Below are 26,236 nucleotides of genomic sequence, written 5' to 3'. Positions count from 1 at the left end.
ATTTATATACAACAGCATATTTATACAGCATATGAAATTTTAGACTTTTTTGAACTTTCGAATTCACACTATCATTATACAGATTAAAGAAATCGAAGAGAGTCTAATTCACCCTATGAATTGAGATGCTAGGTAATCAAAACTTTGCTTCAAGTGCTTCAAGTTTGTATTTGTGGTTATCAGTTGCAACAAGTGATTCATTGTTAATTTCAGATCGGGTTAGGTGTTACTAATGTCGAATTTCTATGCGGTCGATCATTTTCTCTATTTAGAACTTAAACTTTCCTACAAATTGTATGGTACTTTCGACGAAAATCTTAAAAATAATAATAATAAAAAATGCGACATCTACTCAGCTGCGATCTACTGGCGGACTGCCGCGTCGCTGTGCGAGCTCTGTGGGGCAATTTGGACGTCGTCGTTTGTTGGCCTAATCACCGTCATTATAAAATTTTAATTTGCTCAACTTTTAGTCGGAAAGCAGAAAAGACCAACTTGTTGGTTGCTGGTACGGCTAAAAATCAAAGTCTCGGTCAGAGTCACGAAATCCCTTTTTTAATTGCAATCTTTAAGTCTGAAATTTGTTCACCCTCAAAACTTGGCGGCAAATCCTCTGCGCTATGCGAAAACTTTGTTGAGGCAACAGCGATTTCTTTCTTCCCAATTTTATTTCTGTAGGTTTCCTTCTACCTTTTTTTTAAATGTTTTTTTGCTTGTTTAGTGTCAAAGTGCTGTCGACTTTTCCACTTTTTTGGGTTTTGCTTTCATGTTGCTGTCAAATGAAAAAATTGCACTTTGTTGCAATTATCGGGCTGGCTACACACGAATGCGTGCGTAAAAAAGAATAGAATAAGTAAAATTCCTAGAAAGCATTTAAATAATTGTCGTATTAGCAGCTAGAGTCGAGCAATTGGCCCATTAGGCCACCTACAGTATTCATGAGCGCGAGTAAAGTTTTCAACTTTATTTTTTGTTTGCTGTTATTGCTGTTGGTGTTGTAGAGACCAGTTATTCAATGTGGATGTCTCTGACAGCTTCGCCACTAAATATTTAATAAGACAAAGTGACTCGGAAATAACAACAGCAAAAATCAATTATGATGCATTGTCTGCCGTTTCCCATGATTCGTAAGTGGTTTATATATGTCCTTAAGCGACCTTGGAAAGGTTTATTTTTAATTGAACATTTTCCAATCGTACCGTCGTCATTTTCGTAATTAGCGCTATTTGCTGATGGGCCCAAAGGACAATGGCGAATAGCCAGGACTCCAGTCATGACAAGCGGACTTCTCATATTTGTATTATTTACGAACATTTTTTGCATCCCTCCATCTCCATATCCCGCTCTCTTCCTCTCTTTCACTCAGTCTTCCGCTTCACGTTTATTGTATTTCTTTGTCAGCTCCTTAACGGTGGGGCATCCTGCCTCTCCCCTTTCTGCGCGAACAATGGCGAAAATTATTGCTCTCCTATTTGCGCTGCGTTTTACCCATTTGTCGGCAACCATCGCCTTTTGTTGTCGCAGCTCTGAAAAATTGCAAGATTTTTCCATTTCCCTTACATTTTAACTTTTTCATTAGGCTAATTAAAAATGTTTGGATATGGCATGAGCTGCTTTTTGATGCTCTCCTTACTTTTTTTTCGTTGGCTTGCTTTAGTTTGCTGTAACACATGGCGTATGCGCGTTGAGTGTTTTATGACTGCGAGGTAAACGCGGCGACAGACAACTTTTTATAAGTTTTATTTAAATGGATCCAAATGCCGCAAGCATTGCTTTGTTACTCAACTTGAGCGTTAAATTGCAGCTAAAGCTGGAAATGGAATGTGCTCTTCTTAATGTGCTCTTTTCAATCCTTTCTGTCATTCATTAAATCTCTCTTTTTCCAAACTCTTTAAAATTCAGAATTTTAAGCCCAATCAGTGCATTTATAACTAAGCTGCTTCAAACCTCCAAAAGCTCTCATAATGCAACTGACGTGAAGCATTTCTTAAGTTGAAAACCACCGAACTGCCCAACATTTTACGCCCAAGTTTAGAATAGCAAAAAATATATAAAAACTTTTACCGAGCCCATTAAAAAAGTTGCATACTTTGAAGCGACGCGACATCTTTGCTGAGTTTAAGGCGACAATTTCGGGAGCTGCTTGGTTTGGAGGCTGTCATTAAAACTACAACAAAAGAGCTGCCAAAAAAGAAAGCAAAAAATGCATTACATGCGCGCAAAACAATAAAAAGCAACAACCAAGCGTTGCCCTCCTCTTCCTTTCTTCCTCGTTTTGTATATGTTCACAGGAAGTTTTTTTTTTTTTTTTTTTTATTTGGCAAGCATATGCTTGCATATATGGAACAGTTTGGAAGCAAACATTGTCTGGGGAAATGTTGAACTGTCAAAAGCCAAATGCAAATACTGGCTAGACAAGGATACCTCATTGATTTGCCCTTACTGCAGCAGTAACTATATTTTATGACCTTTGCGGCAGAGCCGATGCTGCAGCTGGTGCCGCAAGTTGGCCTGTGAGCTGCTGTTCACGCTCTCATTTCTTTGCTCAACCTAAATTGCATGCTATTAGAGAGAAGTCAACATTTTCTAGTGATATGACTACTGGCAGAGGGATCACCAATGCATTAACTTTTCCACTTTGATAGCACTCGAAAGTTTTTTCAAACACTCTCTCAACAGTTGGTTCGATCAACTAGCAGCAAACAAATATTCTGAGGAACTTAATGCACAAAGAACAATGCAACGCACGACAAAGCCTTTTCTCATTCAGTCGAGAGGTGAGCCCTTTTTATAGCCATGGCACCGAGCGAAAGCTTTGGAATTAGAACAGTTCTCAAGAAGCTTTCAAGATTACACATAAAACAACAAAGACGTTGAAACTAAGCAACAGACTACAGAGAAATGCTCAATTTGATAAAAATGTAAGCAGCTTGTCGAACGAGAGTGTTGACCTTATATTTCTATATGTATATGTCATTTGATATTATACAGGCTACCAATTGAATCTATAAATTCCATGTTGATAGAGAACATGCACAAAGTAAGGTAAAACCCGACTGTTTGAAATTCCTGCATAAAGTGAAGTAAAATCCGGGTGCTCTATATACACCACATGGTTCATACTCAATAGACTCTGGCAAAGCGTGTGGCATTAATGCAGTGCATTTGCTGACGCAACAACAACAAGACTACAAAAGCAGCCGCCGACAACTTGATGGATCCTAAGGAGCGCAGGGCGTGGCAGTTAACGGAGTGTGGTTACGGCTGAAGCTGCAAACAATAGCCAGTTAAAGCAACAGTGGCTGCCGTCTTAGCAGCCTCACACATTCGCACACAATACATGGTGACATTGCCATATCGAGATAGTAGCATAATAATACACATACACATGCACTCACTCGCTCACTCACTCTCACACACACACACACGCGCACGCACACACACACTAACTCGTAAGCTAGTGTGCATTGTTGCAGCTGCTCCTGGCGAGGCCCATTGTTGCTAATGTCGCCGCTGTTGTTGCTGTTGTTGCTGTGCCAACACACTCATACTTACATACATGCAGATAGACACATACATACGAGTATTAAGCCCGACTGGCTTTTTGTTTAATTCGTTTTTCTATTGTTCGCAGGCAAGAACTTTAGTCCACGGCTTTGGCGCATTGTTAAATGTGTTGCCATCTCTATTCAGCTAGCGTAGTAGCTATCTCTCTTACTCAATATCTCTCTTTCCCGCTAGTTCTATCTCTTTCTTGGGCTTTATGCAGATTTTCAACTGCACAAAAGTTGAAAGCGAGGACATTATTGAATATGCATTTCAGTTGCTCTATTGTTGCCCATCCCACACACAGACACGACCACACACACACCTAGACGCGCTGGATGCTTGCATACAATGACGTTTAGCTACCCACAAAAAGTTGCAGCTTAGCGCGCAATTTTGACCATTGAAATTTATAGGCCGCTTAGACACAAGTCGAAGCCACTCATTAAAGCCGAATCGCTAAAGAGACACAGTAACAGAGATAAAGTTTGCGAGTGAGTTTTGGTATGTGCGTGTGTGTGTGTGTGTGTGTTAGCCGACACTGCTTAATTTCAAGAATACCAAAAGAGCTTCAAAGTGCCAGCCACAGCCATTCGCTTATTTATGTGTTGCTGGCATTTTGTTTGCCATTCGGTCTAATAAATTAACGGCTTTACCTTTGACCCTGTCTATGTGTCCCTGCTCCCTGTTCCCTGAACGCTGCCCACAGCCAGCAATCCAATATAGCAACTTATCAACAGCAGCAAGAAAAAGCACGTACCGACTGGCTATATGTATGTAAGGGGTAAAAGACAGGCAGGTGGCTCTCAAATGTGCACACCTTATCGCCTGGCTTAGGCGACACGCACATTCAGCGCGGGCGACAGTCGAGGATTTGGCAATAGTTATCCCGTTCAACTCTCTGACTAACGAGGCGACAATAAAAATGGCCCTGGCAATTGGCACATTGCGGTGGAAAGTTAAAAGGATTTGCCATTTTAAATTATGGTATCATATGGCCAAAGCACACAAAACACACAGAGAGAGGAAGATAGGAAGAGAGAGAGAGAGAGAGAGAGAGAGAGAGAACAAAGGAACATAGCAAAAATAAATTAGGACTAATCCACATGTATGCCAGGAGAAAAGTTTCTCTTTCAGTTAGCAATTTCGCTTAGAATACAAAAATAACTAGTATAGTTCATGAATAGGCACAAGAATTTCCTAATGAAAATAGACATGTTTACAGTGTTGGGTAAAAAATAGAGGTGTTCATGCTTAAGCTTAAATCGACATATCATAATCGATTTTCAAGCTTGACAGACGCCAAACCCATTCAAAGAGTTCTTTATTTCGGCTTAAAACACACTTTGAATGTCTTAAATAAATCGGAATATTAGCTCAACCTGCTAGTGATGCAGTTAATTTAAAGACATACAGACAGACCGGCCTCACCCCGCTAAGCGCCTTTCGGTGTGCCTCTTCTTCAAACTTTCAAAATTGAATAGAAGCTGGGCGCACGTTGAGTTTGCAGGTGTGTGAAGACAACAACAGGTTCAAACAAAAGATGTATTTCATTGGCGTGCAGCCTGAGATTCCAAAGGTTTGAGATTGCGCGCCACAGGGAACGCTATCCACGATTTATTGTGCGTCCATTACAAGCGGAAATTAAGCGCGGCAGGTCGGCCAGGCAACGCTACAAGGCGAGCGTGCGTGAAAGCGTTTTCCCGGTGTATTCCTACGCCATCAAACCCACAAGCATCGCTCCACTGAGCTCTGGCTATCGCAAGAGAGGGTAAAAAAGGAACAGGGACAGTCAAATTCCGACTGGCCAAACCAAAGCTATTGTTTCTCAACACGCTCTCGTCTATTCCAGTCACGTGGCACGCAACGACAACTTGGGATTTGTTAAGTGGCGTCGCGTTCTGATGACCGGCATGTTCAGCAACAGCTTCTTCTTATACTCTAAATTTCTTATATATATATATACATATATACATATATACATATATATATATATATATATATATATATATATATATATATATTTTTTTTTTTTTTTGAATTCTTGTCCGACCTGTCACGTTTTTCGCACATTTTGCACATAACTCGCTTTAACATTTATTACCAACTTCCGTTTGCATGTTTCGTTGCTAGCTTCCATACTTTTTGTTTTAGCCTAACTCCTTTGGTAGCTAACGTGATTTTTGTATTCCTAGCTTGATCATAATGAAGAAGTGGGATCAGGATTCCTGTGGGCGGCAAACATCACTCAGCCGTTGCTGATTCGATTTGAACGTTGTGTACCTTTGCTTTTAGTGATTGAAATCGCGCATTTTTAAGTGAAAAAGCGCACACAGAAGTGCACTCAATCACTCGTCACGTGATGCTTTCCCGTTACCCGTTACCCTTTATTCGATATTCGTTACCCGTACTGAATTCCTTGGCTAAACGAAGTGGCGGAGCGTAGAAGCAGCGACTCCTTGGACAGCAGTGTGAAAAGTGTTGGCTGTGTTTATATAAAAGATTACGTCATTGTCGTCGAATCGGGAGACCGAAGGGGAAAGCTGTAAAAAACGGTGAAAAGCGTGGAAAACAATAGCAGCATCCGTAATGGAAATGGAATCTATTTGGGCTTTCGCTTGGCGTTGGTAAGCGTTGCGATAATAGCACGTAAATGTTCTGAATGTGAAATCAATAGGAAAACAGCTTTAAACAAAAATCACAAAGAAATCCAAAAAACCTCTAACGGGCCGTAAAAATTTAAATCCAATAGCGAAAAACGTGCTGACCAGAAACTTTTCTAATTTTCGCATTATGAAAATCATCCGAAATGCCAAGCAAAAAGAATATGCGCCTAAAATGTAATTTCAAGCCGCTGCCTATTTTCTCGGTATACTCAGTCTATGCATAGGGCGACAAATGCCACAAAGCGTAGTAGAGGACAAAAAATTGAATGTGACAAGGACCAGAAAACGGGAGGAGACTCGTGAAAACTTTTACATTAAGAAAATTAACTGAGATTAAGTGTGGCTCATGTTTTAACTGAGTAAAAGTTCGTCGCTTGTATTCTTACCGCCTCCCTTCTTTCTTTTTGGGAAATTACAACAATTTCAAGCCATTTAAGCATTTGTCACACACACACACACACATACAGAGGCAATTCTGTTTACGCAGGCCGCAGGTCGGAAGTGCTGCCTCCCGTAACAATGTGGATGTGGATGGTTCACATGAAGCTGTGCGTGCGTGCTGTGTGCGTGTGAGTGTGAGAGTGAGTTTATTTGTTGACTGGCTGACTAGCTTGACACACTTTGCTTGTTTGCTGCCGTCGATACTAATCTAATTTTATTGATATTGACACAATTTCTGCAGATTTCCGCATAAACATAAAAACAGAGGCGGGCAATACATGACGAAGAAGTAGAATAAGATAAGTTTAGCAACACAAAATTACAACGAAAAGAAAGAAACCAATAAAAATTCAATAGGGCGGTAGAGGAAAAAAATTCATTGAAAGTCGCCAACATTAGATTAAAGTTTAAAAAAAAATTTCTTTCCCTTTATTTTAGGCCTTTTCCAGTTGCTTTAATGGATTAAGACTAAATCGAAATAAATATATACATATATATTTCAGTTAGATTCTCTTAATTTTACTACAAACTGATATAGCACTAGAGAATATTTATCAGAGTCGTAGAAATTTTTTATATTATATAGTAAGTGAATTACAATATATAAACAATAAGCCAAGAACATTGATGAATACTGCCAAAATCCGCCACCACGACAGTTGTTAAGGCATGTAATTGGGGAAAGCTGCCTCAAATGAGTCGCAATGTAATTAAGGCAACTGCAGCTAGAAGAACAACAATTGCGGTACAGCTTCAGCAGGGAGCTGCGCATTGGTGCTTGTACCCTGCAATTTGAGAAGATGGGTACTTAGAATATGTGTGTAACAATCCATTTCAGGCCAATCCAATAACTTTTAACTTCATATCGAAATATTTAAGAGTCGATATTTAAATACATTTATATGTATATAGAAATGAACATTTGAAACGAACGGCTGCCTATAGGGTATATTTTTGCTATATACTCTTTGCAGCACTTATGTTCTCGCTCGTCTCTGGCTATAGTTAAAGACGAAGGCCTAAACAACATAATCGCTGAAACGTGTGGCAATTACATGAAACTGGCTAAAATTGAATGCCAAACAGCTGCTGGTTTCTGTGTGTAATTCACATCGAAATATACCGCCCAATTCAATTAACCAAAGGGGCCCAGACACGTGCCGGCCCTTTTGTGTATGTATATAAAAACAAGAAACTTGTCAAGTGGCACGGCATAGTCAACTGTAATGCCTTACACGCTCACATTGCTTCTCTGCCTGCTTGGCTTCAGTCTTACGCAGGCGTGGATCTCAACCGGACACCATGATGATGATCCGGAGGAAGTCTTCTCTGCACGCTGGCATCTGGCCTACGAGAGCTGGCAGCGAAAATGCAAGAAATACGAGCTGCCAGAGCAACACCTAGAAGTAAGCCCTCGCATAGCACGGGGCGAACTGGCCGAGCCGGGAATGTTTCCCTATCAAGCTGCATTGCTTTTGCATCGGCGTCAAGGATATGCCACGCAATGTGGTGGATCCCTCATTAGTCTAAACTACGTTCTGACTGCAGCGCATTGCCTGAATGATGCCGAAAGTGGTCAGATTTATCTAGGCAGCAATAGCTATGCAGACGCTGAAACAGCAACCCAAATTTTTCAGGTGCATATATGGAATTTTAATGTATTTCCGGGCTATCTAGGCTTTGCGGGCTATCATGATTTGGCCCTAATACATCTGCCCCACTCGGCCACGCCCAGCACGACGGTGGAGCCCATTCCTCTGGCGCTCGATTTTATGCAGCAATCGCTGCTGCAGGGACAACTGGTCAGCAGCTCCGGCTGGGGTGCTCTGGGAGATGGCACGAATGGTACTCAATCCCCAGAGGCCAATCTCCTACACTATGTGGATGTTCCCGTGCTAGAGCAAGAGAGGTGCATTTGCTACTTTCTACCTGGCTTAGTTAGCGTGCAACGTCACATTTGCAGCGATGGGCGAGAGGGACGTGGCAGTTGCCAGGGCGACTCCGGTGGTCCGCTGGTCTATCGTTGGCACAATGTCAGCTATTTGATTGGAGTAACCTCATTCGGCAGCACCAATGGCTGTGAGCAGGGCTCGCCAACTGTATACACGCGCATTACAGCCTATTTGGAATGGATTCTGGGCGAGACGGACCTGCAAAGCATTGAGTAGGAGAAGACGCAATCCTAAAAACCTCGACTCAAGTCAGTCAACAGTCAACAAAACGCAATTGACGCCCAATTGTTAGCCATTAATTGCTTAACAATATAGTCAGAGTTCTGGAATTTCCAAACAATAAAACCAATTAGTTCGAAACGGTAGCAACGATATCGAGTCCCGACTGCCGAATGCGAGCACGAATTTAAGATTTTTGTTAAGTTTTAATGAGGAGTTTTGAACTTCTATTTAGCTTCAGTTATCCACTCGTCTCTTTGTAGGGTCAAAGCCTCTTCAATTCCCAGCAAGCATTTTTGCGTTTAACAGAGCATAAGTTAGTCTTAAAAGACTCGCGCGATGATTGAAAACAGTCATATGTGCGCTCATTTTCTGATCATAAAAGACTGTTCTGTCGGGAGAAAATGGTACCCTACCCGCGACTCTTCTTGATGAGTCGCTTATGACTCTTGTTTTTAATCATAAAAGAGTCTTCCACGAGTCATCTTTTAATCATAAAAGAGTCTTCCACGAGTCATAATTTAATCATTTTTTGACTCATATTCGATTGAAATTTTCAATAATTTGCAATGAAAAGAATTTTTTCTTGATATAAATTTCATTTAATATATATATATTTTCTTAAAAAAAACCAGCAAAAAAAAAAAAAGTAAATTGATACAAAACAAAATATAGAAATTCAAAACAAAAAATAACAAAAATAGTAACAGAAATAGAAAGTATCTTTTATATTATTCTAAGCGCCTACGCTTTGCCAGCCTGTCATTGGCAAGGACAAAATGCTTTTGTAGCACCGTATTTAAATCCTTATCCGTGCATGTAAATTTTTCATTAGCAATATCTAAAAGGAAAAATATTAATTAATAAAAAATATTATAAATATTTTCCAAAATAATACATACTTTTTATTACGGCTATAATGTAACACCTTTCTGCTGATGGTTTAATTTTTGTCCCCTTCCAGCTGGTTTCGGAAGCTACCTTGTCCGAAAAAACTTTTCTGATTGCACTTCACTTGCACTTTCACGCTCGAATGACAAAATTTGCACATTTCGGCTTGTGCTTAAGAAAAAGTACCGTTTAACTTATATATAAGCTTAGATAAGAATCGCTTTTCGATCAGCCAAGCGAGCAGAATATGATTGCATAGGAACAAAATAAAACCAAGCAATGATCATATTTTAATCACCTGCATGCTCATTTGGCGATTGCTTTGCATTTCGTTTTTGTATTTTAAAGTAATCATACTTTGAGCATATGGAAGGGTCATTTATGAGTCTTCTTTCGATCGCCCGGGAGATTAGTCGTTTTTTAATCGTCAAGGGGACTCAAAGAAGACTCATCAAGACGATTTCTGTTTATGCAGTCTTCCAAATGCTTGCTGGGTTGCAACATTTCCCTAGAAAAATGGCAAACCGCAACGTGCGCAATCAAGAGACGAGTGTTGATAACTACAAATAACTAAACAACTCTTGCGGTCAGCTTAGAAGTTCTGTGTAGGTATAAATATATTTGTATACCCTGAACCCATTGAAAATGGGAAATCCGGGCAAATACATGCATATCTATGTTATATTCATAATCTGAAAGTTTCATTATTAAACAATTAGTTCCCATAGTAAGCCACCACAGCAGCCAATGTGTGTTTATGCGTACGTGCGTATGGCTGTGTGTACGCGTGTGTGTTTGCATGTGCGAATAATTATTGAAATATCAGTTGCTCGAAGGGTTTAGGGAATCTCGTAGTCGGGCAGTCTCGACTAGAGCTTTCCTACTTGTTTATTTTGAAATAATGTCAATGGTTAATACTGAGTACTTTGATACCAATTAATGCGTCGTGCGATTGAACTGAATGACTGAGCATAGTGGTAGAATAATGAAACTCCATTCGCTGCCAGACGTCAAAAGTTTCTTATCTGAAATTTAGATCATCATTAAGCATATTGATGCTTTCTCCAAATATCAATTTACGTTAATCACACGATATGATAATAAGAGTGCCCAAACGTAAGCTGAATTGGATTCAATACCACATACACAGTACATGATAAGAAATTAATCAAAGAAAACAAAATAGAAAAAATTTCATTGCCTTAAATAATCATCGGCACTTAAAGAGCAAAAAATTCAACAAGACTTTTAAAATCACAGATATACTAAAATATTTATGATCAATCTTAAGGGCTTTACTTTACACAACCAACGGAACAGTCAGCTTAGCATTGAAACTGATACGGTCTTACGATAAGATAGATGGGAATCAGATATAAGACCATTTAATGCACATCATTGCAATATACAGTGAGCACTCTCAAATGTCTGACCCTGTTTAAGCTAATAAACGAATACTACTTATTTGCTTTATTTGGATTACAACAAATCCAAAGTAATTGACTAAACAAATTTAATTGACTGCCCAATAAATTTATTGTGCCTGCGTTTTGAAAAGAATATAATACTTCGACTTGGAATTGACTGCGAGCAGATGTGACGTGTGCCGTACTGAGCACATATCTTATCTAAACACATGGAGCAACACTTAGTTTTGGCCAAAAATATTCGATGGGCTTCTATAAAAGGACGCCGATTGGCGGATAAATGGTAGTTGTGTTTTAACTAGCTCAACATCATGAAGTTCCTAATTATTCTTGCTTTGGCCGTGGCCGCGTCCGCTTTTCCCGAAAGCGAGCTGGTGCATCGCTATCGTGTGATGCCAGTTCTGGACAACATTGAAGGACGCATCACCAATGGTCAGCAGGCCAGCGTTGGCCAATTCCCATACCAGGTGGGACTATCCCTAAAACTTTCTCCAATCTCCTCCGCCTGGTGTGGTGGCTCTCTGATTGGCAACACCTGGGTACTGACCGCTGCTCACTGCACCGAAGGGTAAATATGCATAGATGTCATATATTGGATGCAGTTGCTCATTTTTGATTACGTTTCTAGCATTCAGTCTGTAACCGTCTATCTGGGCGCTACTGTGCGCACCTCACCCGAGGTCAGCCAGACCGTTCCCAAGTCCGACGTTATTATTCACTCCGGCTGGAACAGCAAGACCCTGAAGAACGATATCTCCCTGATCAAGATACCCGCTGTTGCGTTCTCCAGCAGGATTCAAGTCGTCAAGTTACCCGCCATTGCCAACTCGTATTCTAACTATGAGGGTTCCACTGTTATCGCTTCTGGCTGGGGCCTAACCAGCGACTCTTCCAACGCTGTTGCCACCAACCTGCAGTATGTCGCAGCCACCGTTATTTCAAACACTAAGTGCGCCGCCACTTACGGCACAAACATTGTCACCTCATCCAACATCTGTATCGCCACAACCGGCGGCAAGTCCACCTGCAGCGGTGACTCTGGCGGCCCATTGGTGCTCGAGGCCAGCAAGGTCCTGGTTGGTGTGACCTCCTTTGGTGCTGCTGCTGGCTGCCAGCTGGGCTACCCAGCTGCCTTCACCCGCGTGACCGCTTTCCTTCCCTGGATCAACGCTAACACAAACATCTCCTACTAAATGTCAGAAACTTCAAACACGTAATAAAAACAAAGCATTAACGAAATTACGCAATATTACTTTCACTTCTTTTTATACCCTGAACCCATTGAAAATGGGAAATCAGGGTATAATGGTTTTGTGAAAAGTATGTAACAGGCAGAAGGAATCATCGCAGACCCCATAAAGTATATATATTCTTGATCAGGACGACGAGCTGACTCGATATAGCCCTGTCCGTCTGTCCGTCCGTCCGTCCGTCCGTCCCTCCGTCCCTCCGTCCGTCCGTCCGTCCGTCCGTCCGTCCGTATGAGCAAAAGGATCTCAGAACATATAAGAGCTAGAGAGCTGAAATTTGGCATGCATACTCGTGTATACCATAGGCAGTACGAGTTTGCTTTATTTTTTCGATAACTCATCCGATAACTTTTTTATCGAGAATAATCGAAAAATCGACTTGGTTTTTTCAGCCTAGTTTGAACACTTTTAGACCTAGAGACTTCAAATTTGCGTTGTATATAGAGTTAATGGACACAAAGATTTTGTAATTTACAGATTTTGGATACCACGCCCCCTTCGCCCCCAATTTGTAAAAAACGCATTTCAAGTACTAGAGACTTGTGCTTTGGAATGTACACACATTTTTACCATATAATTACGCTCTAAAAGTTTCATTAAGATCGTATATCTACAAAAGAAATTATTCAACAAATAAATTGTCATAATGTTGCACATTGCAGCGCAGCCCAAGCGCAGCCGCTGCTTACTGCGCAGTTAGCAGAGCGCGTGCTTATAAGTGCATATGTATGTATGTGTTCATAGAAGAAGTGCAGAATGATTAGAATATCAGCTTGGAGGGTTCAGGGTATCTCCTAGTCGAGCAGTTTCGACTGGAGCCTTCTTACTTGTTATACCCTGAACCCATTGAAAATGGGAAATCAGGGTATAATGGTTTTGTGAAAAGTATGTAACAGGCAGAAGGAATCATCTCAAACCCCATAAAGTATATATATTCTTGATCAGGGCGACGAGCTGAGTCGATATAGCCCTGTCTGTCTGTCAGGATCTCAGAAGATATAAGAGCTAGAGAGCTGAAATTTGGCATACATACTCGTGTATACCATAGGCAGTACAAGTTTGCTTTATTTTTTCGATAACTTGTCCGATAACTTTTTTATCGAGAATAATCGAAAAATCGACTTTGTTTTTTCAGCCTAATTTGAACACTTTTAGACCTGGAGACTTAAAATTTGCGTTGTATATAAAGTTAATGGATACAAAGATTTTGTAATTTACAGATTTTGGATACCACGCCCCATTCGCCCCCAATTTGTAAAAAACGCATTTCAAGTACTAGAGACTTGTGCTTTGGAATGTACACACATTTTAGCCATATGATTACGCTTTGAAAGTTTCATTAAGATCATACGTCTACAAAAGAAATTATTCAACAAATAAATTCTCATAATATTGCCCACATTGCAGCGCAGCCCAAGCGCAGTCGCTGCTTACTGCGCTGTTAGCAGAGCGCGTGCTTATAAGTGCATGTGTATGTATGTATGAATAAACGAAGTCCAGAATGATTAGAATATCAGCTTGGAGGGTTCAGGGTATCTCCTAGTCGAGCAGTCTCGACTGGAGCCTTCTTACTTGTTACTTTTAAGAAGTACAATTTAAAGAATAAAAATAAAGGATGCCCCATAGAATATATATACAAATCTTAGCAATCTCGCGCATGATCATGAATATGGAAAGCAAAGCACTGTCCAACAATGAAATGTTCCTTTACAAGTGGAAACTAGAAAATGCATATGCTTGTGTGGTTTAAATAGAAACCATTCATGCAACGTAATCCAAATTAATATTAAACACATAATAAAGTCAGAATGTTTAAAGTTATTTATAAACTTGGGCAATCTAATCAAGTACTCTTCCATTACTTTATAAATAAATTAATCAACGTGCCACATTTTCAGAACTAGAAATTACTTAGTAAAAATTTCAGTATATAAGTTATCAGCATGGTATATGCAGTCATTTTTATCTTCAGTCTACATTTCCACTTCTCTTCACTTAAAGACACGTTTCCATCCCCATATCAGAGTTAAGTCCGTTAGCAAACTGAAGTAGAGAGTTTGTAAAACTGGGTAGCACTTTTGACCCAAAAATGAACTGTAAAATCCTGCGAGGAACTCTCAATTATTTAGTTAGCTTATAAAATCGAGTTTCATTCGCACTCCGAAATCAATTAACAAAGCAGCAGCTCATCAATTATGCCAGTCTGCCGGTCAAGAGTCAATACCATGCTGGCTATTAATCACTTACGATTCAAAGCAATCAAGTTAATTAAAGGTTTTTGGTTTGGTCGACTAGTTGACTACATTACTAATTAAGTCATCATCATCAAAGCAACCAAATATATAAGATGAAAGTTGCAAGGACACTATATTTCAACAGACACACACATAAAAGTTACAGGCTACAGAAACAACCTAGTGATTCAAATAGGCCACAGTAGCGTGCCGTATAAGGGGCTTATTCCAACAAGAATAAGCTGTCTCCCTACAGACATATAGCTTGCTAATAACATGTGTAAGAAACTCAGATTTATATGCAACAGTTATTAGAATATTTTCGTATGATTTTATAAAGAAGAAAATCTTTTCATTTCATTTATATATCAATCAATCCTTTTTGTACTTACGGATAATTCTATCATGCCCTTATATTCACACCAGTGCACTTGCAGCCTTCAACCCAACCATAACATAACATAAGAATTTTCAAAATGTTAGTAGCCCAGCATAAGTGGTAATACTACCCTAACAACTGGCTTTAATAGAGTAAACTGTTCGATGATTAATCAATGGCAATGACAAGGCGCAAAAAATATCCTGCGCAACTACTGAGAGAATGAATGACCCAACAAAGTTTTTGTCCGAATGATCCCATGACTTTTTGTCTATGTCACATTGAGTGAGTGATATTTGGGTAATTAACTATCACACAAAAAGAGAGCCATTAGAGAGAGAAAGCGTATCATGTAGCATATGCCTGAGGGAGCTGGTAATCGTTGGAAACTCAGTTAGCCAAGAGCACATTTCCTAAAGTTCTGTATATTTAACGGACTGTCACTTGCGCTGACAGCTAACACAGAAAGTGTTTCTAACAAAGGCACGCACTCACTCTCGCACAAACCAAGAGTATCGCACACTTAATTCATTTAACTCAAACATTTTCATTTATTTATCGCATTATTCTGAGTCTACCTCAGCGCAACCACTGCGAAGCTCCTTCCTTTCCTTTTTCTTGTTATACCCTGAACCCATTGAAAATGGGAAATCAGGGTATGATGGTTTTGTGAAAAGTATGTAACAGGCAGAAGGAATCATCGCAGACCCCATAAAGTATATATATTCTTGATCAGCGTGACGAGCTGAGTCGATATAGCCCTGTCCGTATGAGCAAAAGGATCTCAGAAGATATAAGAGCTAGAGAACTGAAATTCGGCATGCATACTCGTGTATACCATAGGCAGTACAAGTTTATCATATTTTTTCGATAACTCATCCGATAACTTTTTTATCGAGAATAATCGAAAAATCGATTTGGTTTTTCCAGCCTAATATGAACACTTTTAGACCTGGAGACTTCAAGTTTGCGTTGTATATAAAGTTAATGGATACAAAGATTTTGGATACCACGCCCCCTTCGCCCCCAATCTGAAAAAAACGCATTTCAAGTATTAGAGACTTGTGCTTTGAAATGTACACACATTTTAACCATATAATTACGCTCTGAAAGTTTCATTAAGATTGTATATCTACAAAAGATTATTCAACAAATAAATTCTCATAATATTGCCCACGTTGAAGCGCAGCCCAAGCGCAGCCGTTGCTTACTGCGCAGTTAGCAGAGCGCGTGCTTATAAGTACATGTGTATGTATGTGTGCATAAAAGAAGTCCAGAATGATTAGAATATCAGTTTGGAGGGTTCAGGGTATCTCCTAGTCGAGCAGTCTCGACTGGAGCCATCTTACTTGTTTTTTTTGTTTTTGTTTTTTTTTTGATAATGACTTCCTGCTTTTGCCACCACGCATAGCTTCCGGCTGCCACACAGCTATAGACAAACACACATGTGTGAGGCATTCTGGCACCCACATGGCGGCGCATCAGCATCATTGAATGTTTTTGGCATGTTGCCCGACTCGACACCATTATTTCTGGTAACAAGATAATTGTATAATGAAATCCAAACAACACTTTGGCTTGACTTGTCTGCAGCAGCCTGGTTCCTCCGCTTCCTTCCAGACACAGTCATTCTTTCTCTGACTCGTCTCCTTTCCTCTGTATCTCTCTCTCGCTCTCTCTCTCTATCTCCACCTCTATGTCATACTCTTTGTCCTTTCCCCCTCTTTGCATGTCTGTCCATGCTGAGCCACTTCAAGTTCGACAACAATGACTTGATGCCAAAGTTCGCTGAATTTCCCCAACAGTTCCCAGAATGACCGATACCTTTGTTGTTGTACTTATTTTTTTTTTTTTTCTTTTATTTCTAATTGAGTGGTAATACTCTTTGTGAATATCTCAGACTAATACTAAAGCAAAGCCCAAAGCATGCGTGAAAGCTCAAAACTTGCATAAAATTGACTAATTGGCCATATTTACTCCCTAACATTTGGTAATTAATTTAAAATTTGGATTCGCAGACACGAAAAGCTAGATACCAAATCAAAAACCGATTAATTTTTAATTAAATTTAACTTGAGAATTCTTACAATAAAGAACATACGAAACATAAATATGTATTTCATTATAGTTTCCACATTTATAAATTTTCATCAACAATAAGTATGCTCTGTTGCGATTTCAGTGTTTTTGCTCTTTTTATTTCTTTCGAATGACAATTGACTGACGCCAAAAAAAAATAATGGCTTAAGTGATCAGGGTCAGGAGCTACATAGCATTAAATAATAATACAAATTTTGAAATTTTTCTTTTCGTTCCTATAAGGACACATAATGTAAAAGCATACATGTGTATATGCACAGCCGCTCGGTATATATATACATTCACATATATTTATAAAATATATAAATTTATATGTATATATATACTTGCAATACTATTTCCCAGTCGAATGGCACCCATCAGTCAACAACAAAAAAGAGTAAAAAGAAAAATCGACTTCAACAATCAGAAAGGAACAGTAGATAAATGCTGGACTGCGCTAAGTCGACAACTAAATGCCCTAAAATTAAAGTCATTGTTATCTTTCCCTTACATATGTAGATATATTAAATACATGTAATTTGAATAAATTTTAAAACAATGAAAACAACTTTTTGAAAACTGTTATACATACCTCTTGGGAATATTTAAAACTATAAATTTATTTTGTAAACATTTTTAACATTCAAATTTTTATTTAAAACTGATCTGTGAAAAATTACAATGTTATATACATAAAAAGTAGAACTGCACCTAAACAAGATGCTGTCATAAAAAGTATCAAATTAATGTGTGATCTTCTTCAAAAAGAGTATTGAAAATAATATAGCTCTACTTTGGCCCCTCTGGCATGGTACAAAATAAAGACATAAACCAAACAAATACCTTGCCAAGCAAAACTGAAGTTGAGAAGTGGATCGACAATAAGAAGGAAGAGGAGGATGTGGGGGGTATGCAAAGTACATGTTTAGATGACTAGCATTTGAGTAGCTTTTAGTGAACTCAAGCAGAAAAATATATACAAAACAATAAACCGAAATTACAACAAAAGCAAGCACACACCCACACTCGAGCGACAGGAAAGAAGAATATTGGCAAACAAAATGTTCATAAGCCATAAAGCATTTGCCTCGACGCAGATGCTAAAAAAGGAGAAAGAACAGCACATATAAAATGAATATTTCCATGCTAAAATTTGATGAGTAGTTGTCATATTTTATGTAACAAGAAAAGCAGCAATATTAACAAAAAACAAAAATAAAAGTGAATGGGAATATGAATATGCATACAAAAATATGAAGGCACATTAATAAAATCGTGACGAAGGATTTTACTATGCGTACATATATGAATAAATATGTATAATAATATAATAGCTGGAAACGCGCAACAGCTCTATGAAAATATTTAATATTTGCTATTTGCATGGGCTTGCCTGGCAGAAATACACAAGAGAAAATCCTTCGAAAGAAGAAAATTGCATTTTGGATCCTTGCCAAAAAAAAAAAAAAAAAAAACGAAAAGCTGGCAAAAATAAAGAAGGAAAAGCACAATCATATCGATTGATACGCTCTGTCACAATCATTTTGCATGCGCCAATAAGCCTGAGCAGTATCTCAGGACTAGGACACGTATTTGTCTCGCTATTCCTTTACAATCGATGCCAGCAAATCCTTCAATTTCGCAAAGCGCAGTCCAATATCCAAATGTCGAGTAGACAAGAAAAACAATAAGAAATATATATATAAGAATTGAAAATCAAACAAATGTGTGTGTGTACAAATAAAATGGAAAGTCGAAAGCAAACCTATCGAAACAGATTTGTTTATATGCAGCTTTAGATATACATACATTTATGTTTATCAACGAGAACTTTTCATATGCAAATAGTCAGCTTATTGACTCAAAATGGTGAAGAGGCTAAACGTAAAATGAGAAGCCCTCAGAAATTGTTATACCCCGCTATGTCGACGACAATGCCCACATGATATATAAAAGTTAATGCCAACCACTTTTTTTTCTGACAAACACAGTTGACAAGATCGTCATCATAATTTATTAGCAACTCTACCTAATGATGATTTCGTTCAGCTCAAGCAGCTGTGCCAATAAAAGTTTTTCAATACAGAGCCCGAAAATACAACGCAAACTTCGACCAAGCTAAGAGACAAGTGCAGGCGAACAGACCTTTTATATTTATACATGTATGAGAGCAAATAATGTGCAACAACAAAGTGCTGCGAAAAACTTTAAAAACGCATTTATACCCGTTAGAGCAGGAGCAAGATATGAGGTTGCAGCTTAAAGACTGGAAGACTATGTTGACAAGCGCATTAGCGAAACGACCAGTGCTACACGCAATGATTAATGAAAGAAGCTGACGCTGACAGCCGAACAGACATCTCACAATTTTTGAATTATAGCCGGAACTGCAACTGGCTATTTAATGTGACAATGTGATAAGTCATCAACGAAATGTCGGACAGGTCGGGTGACTGCTACCGCCCATGCTGCTGTATCAGACAGCTGCCATTAATTTTGGCTATTGACCACAAGCTAAGCCAAGGCAACTGGCAACTGGCAATGATTTCATGACAATTTAACACAATTGTGCAAACTTTTTCATATGCGAACAACAATGAGCGCCCCATGGCCATGACAATATTATAAAGAGAGAAGCAACTCTAGTAAGGACTATATGCTTGGGCGGGACCAAACGTAATCGATGCGGCTCACATTAGAAAGTTTTCCTGTGTGCTCTGCTCCAGCACAACAGCCAGCAGCAGCAGCATTTCGAGTGCGTCTTTTTCTTGGTCTCGTAGCCCCTTTTTTATCGTCTGTGTTGGTTTATCATTTCTTGTTCACTTTTCGAAATTTTATTGCTGCAATCTTGTCTGTCGTTGCCAAAGGAGTTGCTGCAAGGGAACACGTTCTATATAGGGCAATATATATATCAAGGATTCTTGAGCTGAGACTAGACATTGTAAGAGCAGCTATTGTTGCACGAAATACGTCGCGGAAGCGTAACCGTGTATATGTCTCTTTATACTTATCGCAGAGCAAAGTGAGTATATTGATTTTGTGCAATATCCGACTCTTGTGTGTCTCTCCGATCGTCAGATTGTCTGCCTTGAAGATTATAAGATAATACATACTCGAAGGTACCCAAAATGTGTAGTGCTATATTTTTAGAATACTTCGATAAAACCTATATATATATATATATATATATATATATATATATATATATATATATATATATATATATATATACATAATATGTCGCCATGGCTGTATACTATTTGAATTTAGGAAACTCACGCAACAACTTTCTATCATTTATGATTCAGACATAGCAACAACTACACGTGCCAGCATCATATCTAGCGAATTGTTTTTATGTGCTAATGTCTACTATCACGCTGGCCTGAGCTCAAGAGGCTAAACACTGCTACTGGGATTTCATACTGTCCCTTGATTTTGCATGCTCAGCACGTAAAACGATTTGATTTCATTTTCCAGATTCAGCAGCCATCCGTCTGTTTTTTGCAATGAGATAGCAACATTTGGGAAAACGTTACGTATACGGAATATATACTTGAACCACTGAGCTAATCACTGGGAATATCCGTCACTTGAACCAAAACCAAAGCAGTCATGATTGTTAGCAAAACAATCAATTATCGTATGATCAACATTTTTATACCCTGAACCCATTTTCAATGGGAAATCAGGGTATAATGGTTTTGTTGAAATGTATGTAACAGGGAGAAGGAGGCGTGGCAGACCCCACAAAGTATATATATTCTTGATCAGGGTGACGAGCTGAGTTGATTTGGCCCTGTCCGTCTGTCTGTCCGTCTGTCCGTCTGTCCGTCTGTCCGTATGTATGAACGCGTCGATTTCAGAAGATATAAGAGCTAGAGACTTCAAATTTTTTTTAAAATGTCCGTAATTACAGCGCGCATATCAAGTTTATCATTAAAAATCGATAACTCATCTCGATCTTTTTTTATCGATAAAAAACCTTATCGAAACCCAGTTATAAAATTATATCTTCTACACCTTTATTGCTAGAGTCTCCAAATTTTTAATGTATGCTTATATGCAATTTATACAATTTCGATTTTTGTTAAAATTTACCCCCCACCTCTAAATTCACCCCCTCACCCTCACTTTTGTAATAAGCGTATTTCAAATACTAGAGACTTGTGCTTTGGCAATTACATGCATATTCATGTTATAATTATAATCTGAAAGTTTCATGAAGATCGTACGTCCATAAAAAAAGTTATTAAACAATTAAGTTCTCATAGTAAGCGCACACTGCAGCCCATGCGTGTTTATGCGTGGTTGCTTGTGTGTGTATGTGTTTGTGTATGTGTGTGTGTATGTGTGTGTGTGTATGCGTTTGTGTATTTTAGCGTGTGTGTGTGTGTGTGTGTCTGTATGCGTGTGTGTGTATGTATGCCTGTGTGTGCGTACGTGCGTGTGTGTGTGTGTGTGCGTATTTCTTGTGTAAACTGAAAGTCGCGAAAAATTATTGAAATATCTATTGCTCCAAGGGTTCAGGGGATCTCGTAGTCGAGCAGTCTCGACTAGAGCTTTCTTACTTGTTTTGTTTATAACAAAGCAAAATACTGAATTTCCTATAACGTAGATAATAATCTTGTCTTTTCCTCTTTTCTGTCTAAAATGAGACTACTCGACTACGAGATCTCCTGAACCCTTCGAGCAACTGATATTTTACACACACGCACACACACAGGCATTCGCACGCACGCATAAACACGCATTGGCAGCAGTGGTGGCTTACTATGGGAACCTTATTGTTTAATAATGAAACTTTCAGATTATGATTATAACATGGATTTGCATGTATTTGCCAAAGGACAAGTCTCTAGTAGTTGAAATATGCCTTTTACAAAGGTGATGGTGAAGGGGTGAATATAGGGTGGGGGTTAATTTTAACAAAACCCGAAATTGTATAAAATGCATCTATATATATTTAAAATTTGGACACTCTAGCTTTAAAGCGCCCTGATCAAGAATATATACACTTGTGTCTGCTACGCCTTCTTCTGCCTGTTACATACATTTCAAGAAAACCATTATACCCTGATTTCTCATTTTCAATGGGTTCGGGGTATAAAAAATAAGCAAGAAAGCTAGAGCCGAGACTGCTCGACTACGAGTTCTTTGGGGACGGACAGACAGACGGACGGGAATAAAACGCCACAGTTCGTCGCCCTGATCAAGAATATATATACTTTATAGGGTCTGCCACGCCTCCTTCTGTATGTTACATACATACATTTCAACAAAACCAATATACCCTAATTTCCCATTTTCAATAGGTTCACTAAGATTCAAATATATTTATTATTTTATATTTTTTATTTTATATTTTAATTCTCATAAGCGTAAATCAGTCAGATAGTAATCTTTTCGTTCTGTCGCCGTCATAAATAGAAATCAGTTAGAGCCTTTTAAGTGTCGCACGTTTACCGTCCGGCCCACAGCTCGAGTGGTGTCAATTGTTGTGGCGTGTGATTTGTAATCTAAGTAACTTAATAGTTAAGAATAGATATGACGGTGTCCATTCGCAAATCTTAAGAATTTCATGGATCTTGAACAAAATACAATCGTAAACGCTCTTTACCATTTGATAACAAGCTGGCTATAAAATGCGAAGAATGGCCAGTGAAAATTCATTCGTTCGACAACAATCATTATGAAAGTGTTTGTAGTTCTTGCCTTGGCTATTGCTGCCGCCTCTGCTGGTGTTGTGCCACAAGGTGCACCCATGCATCCCCGTGATTTGCCCAATGTGCCCTCAATTGAGGGACGCATAACCAACGGCAAGACTGCCTATGAGGGCCAGTTCCCCTACCAGGTAGGACTTAGTTTCTCTAGCTCTGGCGGTAGTTGGTGGTGCGGTGGCTCCATCATTGGTAACGAGTATGTGCTGACAGCCGCTCACTGCACTAGCGGGTAAGTGTTTCCATCTGAAATGTAATCATTCCACAAAGCTTATTCTATTTTACCTGCCTGCAGTGCATCGTCGGTGACCATCTACTACGGCGCTTTGGTCCGCACCAATGCCAAGCTGATCCAGACCATCTCCAGCTCCAACTTCAAGCAGCACACTAGCTACAACTCGAACACTCTGGCCAACGATATCTCGCTGATCAAGACCCCATCCGTTGCGTTCACTGCTTACATTAACAAGGTTTTGTTGCCACCAATTGCCAGCAGCTACTCCACCTATGCCGGCCAGAAGGCTACCGCCTCCGGCTGGGGCAAAACCTCCGATAGCGCTTCTGGTGTGACTAATACTCTGCAATACCAGACCTTCGAAGTTATCTCTGTTGCACTTTGCCAGTCCACTTATGGCTCCCTCGTAGCTTCCGCCAAGGTCATCTGCATTGCCACCCCCAACAAGTCATCCACCTGCCAGGGTGATTCCGGTGGCCCATTGGTCCTGGACAGCACTGGTCGCTTGATTGGTGTCACTTCCTTCGTCTCCAGCTCTGGCTGTCAATCTGGCCTTCCTTCTGGCTTCACCCGTGTGACCAGCTACTTGGACTGGATCAAGACCAACTCCGGCATCTCCTACTAAATTCGTTTTCAAAATATTCCACAATAAACTGAGCTCCATATAAAATAAAACAAGTTTTCCTTCTGAGTTTTAAATTTTTATTTCTATTTTACCTGCCTGCAGTGCATCGTCGGTAACCATCTACAACGCCAAGCTGATCCACCCCATGTCCACCTCCAACTTCAAGCAGCACACCAGCTTCAACTCACTGATCAAGACCCCATCCGTTGCGTTCACTGCCTACATTAACAAGGTTTTGTTGCCATCAATTGCCAGCAACTACTCCACCTACGCCGGCCAGAAGGCTACCGCCTCCGGCTAGGGCAAAACCTCCGATAGTGCTTCCGGTGTGACTAACACTCTGCACAATGCCACCCCCAACAAGTTATCCACCTGCCAGTGTGATTCTGGTGGCCCATTTGTCCTGGAGTGCACTGGTCGCTTGATTGACATTAAACTGAGCTCCATATAAAAAAGTTTTCCTTCTGAGTTTTAAATTTTGGATAATTTTCAACTTATTCACTATAACATTAACAGGTACGAAAGCTGTAGTCGAGACTGCTCGACTACAAGATCCTCTGAACCCTTCGAGCAACTGATATTTTAATAATTCTTTGCGTCTTTCTGCTTACACAAGAAATACACACACCCACTCACAGAACCATATATAGGCACGCACGCATAAACACGCATAGGCTGCAGTATCGGCTTACTATGGGAACTTAATTGTTTGATAACTTTTCGTGTGGATGTACTTTCTTTATTAGAGGGGGTGGATATAGGGGTAGCGGGTAAATTATAACTAAAATCGAAATTTTATAAAATACATATAAACTTACATATACAATTTGGCGACTCTAGTTTTAAAGATTTTACAGATATAATTAAATAGCTTATTTTCGATAATGTTTTTAATGGATAAAAAAAAAACGGAAAAAGTTATCGATTAGTGGAGATAAACTCGATATCTTCGCTTTATGTACGGACATTTGAAAAAAAATCAAGTCTCTAGCTCTTATATCTTCTGAAATCGACGAATTCAAACATACGGACAGACGGACGGACAGACAGACGGTCGGACAGGGCCAAATTGACTCAGCTCGTCGCCCTGATCAAGAATATATATACTTTATGGGGTCTGCCACGCCTCCTTCCTCCTGTTACATACATTTCAACAAAACCATTATACCCTAATTTCCCATTGAAAATGGGTTCAGGGTATAAAAATGAAATGAATGAAAATCTGATGCCAAGAAGCGGGCTATAAAATATTCAACTCGAAAAGAAATGGAAAAACATATTAGACGCAACACCTAAAAGCAGATTTAATAGAATAGTTTAAAAAGTTCTTATATGCATGCTTTAAAATATACAAAACGATTTGATTTGCCAAATCAATGATCCATTAAAACAAATTAGAAACAAGAAGACTCTAGTCGAGACTGCTCGATTAGGAGATACCCTGAACCCTCCAATCTGATATTTTAACCACTGTGCACTTCTTTTCGGCACACATACATACACACGCACGTATTAGAACGCGCTCTGCTAACTGTGCAATAAGCAGCGACTGCGCTTGGGCTGCGCTGCAGTGTGATCAACATTATAAGAATTTATTTGTTGAATAATTTAATTTCTAGACGTACAATCTTAATGAAACTTTCAGAACATAATCATAATGTTCAAATGTATGTATATTGCAAAGCACAAGTCTCTAGTATTTGAAATACGCTTTTTACAAAGGTGATGGTGAGGGGGTAGAAATAGGAGTGGGGGGTAAATTTTAACAAAAATCGAAATTGTATAAAATATATATGTCTACATTTAAAATTCGGAACCTCTAGCTCTATAAGGTTTTTAATCGATAATTAAATACCGAGAGTATTTATCGATATTTAGAGAAAAACTTGATATGCGCGTGATATACACGGACCTAGGAAAACAAATTTCAAGTCTCTAGCTCTTATATCTTCTGAGATCGACGCGTTCATACATACGGACGGACGGACGGACGGACGGACGGACAGACGGACGGACAGACGGACAGGGCCAAATCGACTCAGCTCGTCGCCCTGATCAAGAATATATATAGTTTGTGGGCTCTGCCACGCCTCCTTCTGCCTGTTACATACTTTAAACAAAACCATTATACCCTGATTTCCCATTTTCAATGGGTTCAGGCCCTGACCTTCAGGGTATAAAAACATATCATACAACACGTATTATTATAATTTATTTATCATTCTGTTTTATCTTTCTTTTCTTAATTCCTACGGACTCTCTCTATTCGCACGAAAACATATAAGTTTATGTGTTAAAAAAAAAGTCAAATTGAAACCATTTACACTAAAGAAATGCTCAAAGTCCACAATCAAATAGTAAAGCATATGTACTGTGTTTATACCCTGAACCCATTGAAAATGGGAAATCAGGGTATAATGGTTTTGTTAAAAGTATGTAACAGGCAGAAGGAGGCGTGGCAGACCCCACAAAGTATATATATTCTTGATCAGGGCGACGAGCTGAGTCGATTTGGCCCTGTCCGTCTGTCCGTCTGTCCGTCCGTCCGTCCGTCCGTCCGTCCGTCCGT

At 39.3% G+C, this 26,236-nt stretch overlaps 3 protein-coding genes across 3 annotated transcripts; all 3 read left to right on the top strand.

Annotated features, from left to right (window-relative positions):
• The first annotated feature begins 7,879 nt into the window (after positions 1-7,879).
• On the top strand, positions 7,880-8,832 carry LOC6586364 (brachyurin). Its single transcript, XM_002011944.2, has one exon. It carries the CDS (start codon positions 7,880-7,882, stop codon positions 8,819-8,821), a length of 942 nt encoding a protein of 313 aa, XP_002011980.1. The 3' UTR covers positions 8,822-8,832.
• Positions 8,833-11,424: 2,592 nt separating this feature from the next.
• LOC6586363 (serine protease 1) lies at positions 11,425-12,384 on the top strand. Its single transcript, XM_002011943.4, has 2 exons — positions 11,425-11,710; positions 11,771-12,384. The coding sequence occupies exons 1-2, from the start codon at positions 11,454-11,456 to the stop codon at positions 12,333-12,335; spliced, it is 822 nt and encodes a 273-aa protein (XP_002011979.1). The 5' UTR covers positions 11,425-11,453; the 3' UTR covers positions 12,336-12,384.
• A 10,370-nt stretch (positions 12,385-22,754) lies between these two features.
• LOC6586362 (serine protease 1) lies at positions 22,755-23,733 on the top strand. The gene is made up of 2 exons (XM_002011942.4): positions 22,755-23,039; positions 23,103-23,733. Exons 1-2 carry the CDS (start codon positions 22,780-22,782, stop codon positions 23,665-23,667), a joined length of 825 nt encoding a protein of 274 aa, XP_002011978.1. The 5' UTR covers positions 22,755-22,779; the 3' UTR covers positions 23,668-23,733.
• Positions 23,734-26,236: the final 2,503 nt, after the last annotated feature.

This window comes from Drosophila mojavensis, unplaced genomic scaffold (assembly GCF_018153725.1).
Source record: "Drosophila mojavensis isolate 15081-1352.22 unplaced genomic scaffold, ASM1815372v1 contig_74, whole genome shotgun sequence".
NCBI classification, from domain to species: Eukaryota; Metazoa; Arthropoda; class Insecta; order Diptera; family Drosophilidae; genus Drosophila; species Drosophila mojavensis.
The sequence above is the reverse complement of the archived record's forward strand: the minus strand, read 5'-3'. Positions and strand labels throughout refer to the sequence as shown.